The sequence below is a fragment of the Condylura cristata genome, unplaced genomic scaffold, assembly GCF_000260355.1.
Source record: "Condylura cristata isolate star-nosed mole 26May11 unplaced genomic scaffold, ConCri1.0 scaffold00011, whole genome shotgun sequence".
Taxonomy (NCBI): domain Eukaryota; kingdom Metazoa; phylum Chordata; class Mammalia; order Eulipotyphla; family Talpidae; genus Condylura; species Condylura cristata.
In genome coordinates, this window is record NW_004567112.1 from 32,057,648 (window position 1) to 32,064,982 (window position 7,335).

At 56.4% G+C, this 7,335-nt stretch overlaps 1 protein-coding gene across 1 annotated transcript; it reads right to left on the minus strand.

Annotated features, from left to right (window-relative positions):
* Positions 1-303: 303 nt before the first annotated feature.
* On the minus strand, positions 304-6,659 carry PPIF (peptidylprolyl isomerase F). The gene is made up of 6 exons (XM_004680706.2): positions 6,412-6,659; positions 5,222-5,252; positions 4,607-4,695; positions 2,878-2,974; positions 2,400-2,475; positions 304-1,268 (listed from the first exon to the last, which is right to left on the minus strand). Exons 1-6 carry the CDS (start codon positions 6,613-6,615, stop codon positions 1,133-1,135), a joined length of 633 nt encoding a protein of 210 aa, XP_004680763.1. The 5' UTR covers positions 6,616-6,659; the 3' UTR covers positions 304-1,132.
* Between the last annotated feature and the right edge of the window lie 676 nt (positions 6,660-7,335).

A 7,335-nucleotide genomic window follows, 5' to 3' on the forward strand; every position in this document is an offset into this window, starting at 1 on the left:
AACATGTTAGACTGATTGAGCAGTTACCAATGCTTATGATTTGATTCCAGATCCAGTTCTTCATGATGAAATCCCTTGCAGAGGCTCAGTAAGAAAAATGAAGGATTTTTATGATTGAAAAGGGGATTTAGGGCCCTCCCTGGTGGTACAACGGATTAAAGCACAGCACTAAGAAGTGATTCACAGCCATTGCAGCCTGGGTTCCATCCCCGGCCCAGGAGCTGACCCACATGGCTCAAGGAAGGTTGGCGCCAAAATGCTTGCGTCACAGACAATGCTTCCTAAAACCACTGACAACAGACAGTGTTTTATAGAAAATAGGATTTATTGTCACATTTAAGGTGAACATAAATAAATGTTCCAGAAGTATATTAGATCTAGAATTAGATTTGATTTACTAAACAGAAAAAAAAATCAAAGCCTGCCAGGCAGCACGCACTGACCTTCAGGGAATACAGTTTTTAGGAGCCATTTCCAGGCTGACACAGCAATTCACATTGATAGGCACAGCTCACACGGCTGTTGTTCCCTGGTTCACCCCTCCAGGTCTCCACAGAATCAACAGCAGCAAGCCAGCAGGATTCACAGTAGCTAGGCTGAGAGCCTTGGCCGAGGACCTTTCACAGAAGCCCTCAAAGGCCGAGCCCCGGGCCTGGGTCACCAGCCAGGTCACACCACAGCACTGTGCAGTGCAACAGCCTCACCTCCAGGCAACCTTGCTCATCAGATTATTACAACTAGGAAGACGGAAGTAGATGGATACAACAGTCCTTTTGCAGCAACAGGTTTTGTCCTGTGGCCGAGCAAAAGGCAGAGATCTTCCCTGGAAGACAGTCTTCACCACCCTGGCGTCCAAGGCACAGGTGAACTCGGGCTGGGCCCCCACAGGGAGGCTTGAGGAGCAGGCGACACTTAGCCGTGATGCGCGGCGTCCAGAAACAGAGTAGTGGGGAAGAGCGGACATGGGAAGCAGTCTGGTGGCCCCGGGGCCCCAGATTCCTGAGAGGTATTCCTCGAGTGCAGTGATGGTGGAGCGAGCACAGGCCACCTAGGGCACCTTCACCAGGAGCCCATGGCAGCTACCTGGGTGAGTCACACACGCGCGCTGCTGCTGGCCTGGAGCCCCGGTGGGTTAGCTCAACTGGCCACAGTCTGTGATGACAATCTTCTTGGATGGTTTCCCACTCTTGGAGCCAAGAGACTCTATTTTCTTCACGACATCCATGCCCTCTTTGACATGGCCAAACACGACATGTTTGCCATCCAGCCTGTGGGGAGAGGTGAACCAGGTGAGCAGAAAACAGGTACAGAGCGAAGTCACCCTACATCATGGCCAACTTACCAGGAATAGCAATTCTAAAAGGAACACACACTGAAAAGCTGGCTTCACCCCTCAAAGCTCCCAGTTTTAAGCCCTGCTGACTCCCCCTGGCGCCCCAGAAGAAGCCTGCCTTCCAGGCAAGTTCACCACACACATGGTATGACCTTGCTGAGGCCCGTTCAGTGGAATTCTGGTAACCTCACCTATGAAGAGTGAACCTTACTCTGCACAGGGAGGTAACACAGATATTGAATCACCCTGAAGAAATAAGACGTCTATGCAAATAGAACTATCTTAGCAGTCATGAAGTGAGAGATGAGAGCCAAGAGAGTTTGTGTGGCACAGTTATGTAACTCCTCAGCACTTTCAACCATAGAGAGTGCCAAGAATCTAAAAGTAACTTAGTCCAGTGCCAGCAAAGCCCAGCCTGGTTACCGCCAAGGGTAAACTGCAGAATTGCTGAGGAGCAGAGTGGGAAGCGCCACTCACACTGTGCCCCGTCCCAGCCATCCGGTCCCTTCTGGCCTAGGGTCTAGAGGCCCTGTACCCACCATACCACCCAGGCCTGGCTAAAAGGTCTCAGACATGTGCTTCATTAAGTCTTACTCCCTAGTGAGCTGTTGACTCCTCAATCCCAGGGAACCCAGGACTAAGACACAGCAGAACTTTACCAAGAAGTCAACCCTAAAAACCAGGGCACAAGGGAAAGAGAGCTCTACGGGCTCCCTGCCAGCCTATGCTAATGCCTGGTGAGAGATCTGGTGATATTCCATTGCCCAGCACTGCCATTTCTATGGTGCATTTCAAGGTCAAAGTCAGTCCAGGGAACAATGCGTTAAACCATCCTGAGGACTAATATTTGGCAGCATTTCCCAAATGTATTTTCTCCAAGGTGCACACCTAGTTGAGAGAGCTCCAAGACTCCCTCAACCCTTTTGCTAGCTTGTGTCCTCTCATACACAGCCCCAGGGACAGCAGAGTTCAGCCTCCACCGTCCCCTGAAGCACAGGTACCCTCCTCTTCCCACTGCAAGGCCACCCCACTTCCCAGAGGCCCGGAGTCAGGAGCAGGGACTTACCAGTCCGTCTTTATGGTGCAGATGAAGAACTGGGAGCCATTGGTGTTGGGGCCTGCATTTGCCATGGACAGCACACCTGCAACCGGGCAAGGGTGAGTCATGTTGCCCCACGAGGCACCTTACCTTGGAAGTCACAGGGAGAAAGGGCCTCGAGGGTGCTCTCAGTGGCTGAGCCAAAGCAGGACTCCCAGCCTGACTCTAGACTTTTCCACACTCCATCTTGGATCTTCGCTACAACACTGGAGCTTTGATTATAGGTTCTCTCGCCCAGGCTCCCCAAGGAACATTTGTTTTTTAAACTGAGCACTCAGGATGAAAAAGCTCTTAGAAAGCCAACAGGCCAACAGGGAGTGCCGGAAGGACACATGCCTCTGGATATTGAGCAATCGGAGACGGACTGCAGCCGCCCAGGCCTGCAAGGGGGCAGAGGCTGGGCCAAGCTCCCGGACACTCAGACCAGGGGATGGGGCCTACGCACCTGGTCCCACGTGCTTCAGCGTGAAGTTTTCATCTGGAAAGCGGCTGCCATAGATGGATTTGCCCCCTGTGCCATTGTGGTTGGTGAAGTCACCCGCCTGTGAGCACAGAGCACTTTCTAAGTCACCAGATGCTGCAGTGCTGGGAGGCACCCCCAACCCAGCCAGACTCCCCTCCACCCCCATCTCAGACACTGGGGTGGTGGGGGTCAAAACAGCCCTGATATAAGGACTAAAAAAATAAGGAACATAAGCTAAAACAAAGCTTAAATATTTTCCTGCCACAGTAACTATCCTAGTTACCAAATGATTCACGTTTGGGTCTGAGCAAGTTTTCAAACAATCCTCCAAGGAGCTAATCATTCTAAGATGATGCTGAGTACTCCAGACTTTGCAGCTCACAATTTTTAGAGGGTCACAGGGATCCCCACTCCAGTGTGGTCTGTGGGAAGCAGTGGCAGCTGGCTCAGAGCGGGTTCCATATGCCGAGTCCCCTCTATGTCCCTGTATCACCCCCAGACCTTGCAGACTCAGGACAGATGCACCCGGGGGGGAACATCCTTCCTCACTGCTTGCCTAGGGCTTCTGTAGGGAGCCATGCATGGTCAACAGAGGCCGGGGCCAGCCCCTACACCCAGTACTGCCCAGCTCTATCCCTGCTCTGGGCCAGGGTCATGGCATTTGCCGAGGTGGGGTCCTAGGGTGAGAGGTGTGAGTAGCCAGATGAAGCATCCACAAATGCCAGTATGGTGCCCAGGAGAGGACTGATTCAAGAAATGGCCTGCACCTCTGGTGCCACCACCTCAAGCCTCAGAGCACTCTCCAGCTTTAGAAGCACCTGCTCTGCCCACTGCTGTTCGGTGAACCCTGACCCAGCTCAGGGCATCCACCTCTGTTCCTGTTTCATCTGCCTAGGCTGGAGGTGGGCGCCTCTGCAGCAAAATAATCTACAGGGCTTGGCCAGGCCTCTCCCGCCGCCGCAGTCTCCCTCCCTGTCCCTGCACTCACCATGTCAGCAGGCCCAGCCCAAGCTGCTGCCACTCACCGTGATGACAGCCACTGGGCCGGCTAGAAGAAAATCCTGGGCTGAAAGGGCTTCAGAGAGGTCATGACACACATGCTCCTGCATCTAGGGCTGCTGACCGTAGGATACTAATCCCTGACCCAGTAGGGGATAAGCAACGAGAGGATAACTCACAGCACACCTACCCCAACGCCTGATGCAGCAATACTACAGAACACAGTCATTTAACCGAGAAGGTGGCCCTTCTCTGAAAGAAAAATGCCAAGTCCAGGCATGTGTGGCCTGGGCTGTGCCTCCCCCAGCTCTCCACTCCTCCTTTACTCTCTATCTTCTCTGCCCAGCGCCCAGCGGGGCATGGCCTCTGTACACTGGCCCTCCAAAACCTCACACTCTACCCCGAGAACATTCACACCCAGCGCCAGTTCTCTCTCCAACTGCGACTTTCCCCACACGGCTGGAAGGGACATCCGGCCACCTGCCCTGTGCCCACTTCCTGAGGAAGGGGTGGGCCATGGCACCGAGACCAGCTCCAGCCTTCAGGGTGAGAGGAGAGGCGGATGGAGCAATTACAGTCTCTCTCCGCTCAGTACTTCGAAGCACCAGGGCTCTCTCATTAATCCTCATAATGACCCCACGAGGTAGCCTCCGCTGTCCCCCCACACACACGACGAAACCAAGGCACAGAGCAGCCTGTGCAGGAGAGTTACCTGGCACATGAAGGATGGAATCACTCGGTGAAAGGTGGAACCTTTGTAGCCAAAGCCCTTCTCCCCGGTACACAGGGCTCTGAAGTTCTCTGAGGATTGAAAGAAAGGTCACCTGGACCAGGCCTCGACTCCAGTCACATCTCACTCCAGCCAGCCTCCCCCGGAAGCCTCCACTAGGTGAGCAGGGTATGCAAAGACCCTAGGTCTTGCACAGGCTCTGCCCAGACTGTGTGACCTGGGATAAGTCATCTCCTTTTCTGACCTCAGGTCTAAGCTGCGGAAGGGCACAAGTCCTGGCTACTCCAGCACCAGCCGGCAGGGAGGGAGCCCAGAGGCCATGTACCCATCTCCCTCCCCTTCCAGGACCAGGAGGGAGCAAGCATCCCGGGGAAGTGGTAAGTGCCCTCTGCTCAATCTGAGGCGCCCGCTACTCCTAATGGACCCAGGGATGGACAGGAGGCTGCTCAGGGCACCCAGCAGCTAAGCCTTGTATGTGTCCCCCATTTGGTGGGAGTCTCTAAGCCCCAAGCACCCTACCCAGACCACCTGCCCACCTGCCCTTTCCTGTCTCTCTTCCGTCTAGACAAACTCAGGAGGCCCGAGGTACTGTCTTACCTGCTGTCTTTGGGACAACATCTGCCTTCAGCTGTGAGGAAAGAATAGGGGAGAGAGGTCAGCCTCCAGGCAGGTGAAAGAACAGAACTCAGAGCCACCCAGGCCCCAGGGAGGCAAGAAGGCAGAGGCGCGGTGGCCATTCCATTCCTGTTGCTCCTGGGTAGGAGGCCGCCTCAGCAGCTAGGCAGCTACCATTTCTACCAATCGCCTCCTGAACCCGGAGCCAGGAGGCAGCCTCGGTTTCCTGATGTGTCAGAAGAGATGACAATGCCACCCCGCCTACTTCTGAGGGCAGAGCTGGCAGCACACAGCAGCTGGACCCAAGCACCAGAGAGACTTGGATCTGGAAAGGGCCAGTCCAAGTTCCTCAATACACAGATGGCAAACAGGCCTCCCACCTTCAAGTCACATGCCCCACACTCTAAATAAATGGGACCACGGAGGGCATCCCCCCTCTTTAGGGATGGGAAAACCGAGGTTCCTTTGTTCAAAAGGGGACCATGCTTTTTAGGACAGCATAAGCTCCGCTGTTACCTTTGAGACTACTTACTTCCGGCTTACAGGCACAAAGGGCCAGGGCGGGCTGTGAGTGTCCCGCCTGGAGGATGGCTGGGGCCTGGCACACTTCCCCAGATAGCAGGAAGGCCATTCTGGGGTCCACATGGCGGCTGGAGCCAGCAACCGGCCCAGTGCACATGGCCATTGAAATCAAATCACCTTTGATCAGTCCCCGGCGGGGGCGGGGTCCGGGGCCAGATGCACGTTATGCAAGGGTCACCACGTGGGCGCCGGCCTGGCCCACCGAGCCCGCGCACTGCGGAGCCCCCAACGGCCCCCTCCAACATCCGGGTGTAGGTTGCGGGTGTAGGTTGCGACCCCGCGGGTCTCAGACACCCGCCCCAACTGCGGGGCTTGCCAGCAGGGCCCGGGCCTCACAGCCTGCTCTCTGACCTTGAGCTTTCTCCTTTACATGCGACCTCTCTCCCGCCACCACTCCAAAAAGTTCCGAAGGGTGACCGTGAGACCAAGCTGATGCCCATTCTTTGCGATGGGGAAACTGAGGTCCGGGGTCTGGGATGGGAGGCGCAATGCCTCCCCGCAAAGCAGGCACAGCGCCAGGCCGGGGACTAGGGCCCACCCGGAACCGTCCCCCACACGCAGTTCAGCGAGGCCGGGTCTAGTGGGCTCACCTCCAGCACCACGCGGCCGAGGGGCTGCCCGTCGGCACCCACGTCCAGGTACACAAGCGGGTTTCCAGGGGAAGAGGAGGAACTGCGGGTGCCGCCGCCGCTGCTGCTGCTGCTGCAAGCTCGGGTCGCCGGGAACCGCAGCGGCGCGGAGCGCGGGCAGGGAAGCAGGCCCAGCAGGCGGGAGCCGCTGCGCAGCGCCAGCATCGCGAGTGCGGGTCGGGACAGTGGAGCGGCGGTGCGAGCCAACGCGGCAGCACCGAAGGTCACGCGCGCCCAGGGGCCGAGTCAGCTGGCGCGGCGCGCGGACGCCTTTATTGGCCCTGCGGGCCTCGGGGCCCCGCCCCTTTCCCGCGCCCGCTCCGCCCCCAGGTCCGGTCCCGTGGGCGCTCCCTGCCGGCTGCAGCGGGTAGCGCAGCCAGAAGCGTGGGGCTGTGGCGAGTGAAGTCCTCTTAAGAAACCCCTGCCAGGGCTAGAGAACTGAGGGCCCCTAGCGACCTCGCAAAAGGAGGAGGCTCCTCCACTCTGTGACGTCTCAATAGATGGAAAAATTGGGGAAGTGTTAAGTTGTAGTTAACGCCAAAATAGGAACATCCACATGCTTTCACTTTAATTAGCAAAAGTATATTTAAGCCCTTTCTGTAAGTCTCCCCTCCTGCCACAGGCCCGGAAGACAGTAAGATAAAAGGGGGCACTGAGAGTCAGTTAGAGAAAGATGGAGGGGTGAAAGGGGTGGCATTAGCAGGAAGAGAGGCCTCCTCGTGGCCCTCCTGATCCTTGCCTGGTTCTGTCTGTCCAGATACTTTTAGACACCAGGCCCTTCCCCCTAAAATTGGAGACTCAGCCTGGCCTGCCATGCACTGCCAGGCCCCCAGTCCTCCATCAGGACTAGGACCTCCCCTCCCAACCCCACAGACTGATAGTCCT

Bases quoted from the DNA above. Each gene is read 5' to 3' on its own strand.
- PPIF (XM_004680706.2), bottom strand. From the start codon at position 6,615: ATGCTGGCGCTGCGCAGCGGCTCCCGCCTGCTGGGCCTGCTTCCCTGC. The intron at 5,253-6,411 runs GTGAGCCCACTA...CTTTCCTCACAG, and splicing joins TCGGCCGCGTGGTGCTGGAG to CTGAAGGCAGATGTTGTCCC. The intron at 4,696-5,221 runs GTAAGACAGTAC...TTCAATCCTCAG, and splicing joins TGTTGTCCCAAAGACAGCAG to AGAACTTCAGAGCCCTGTGT.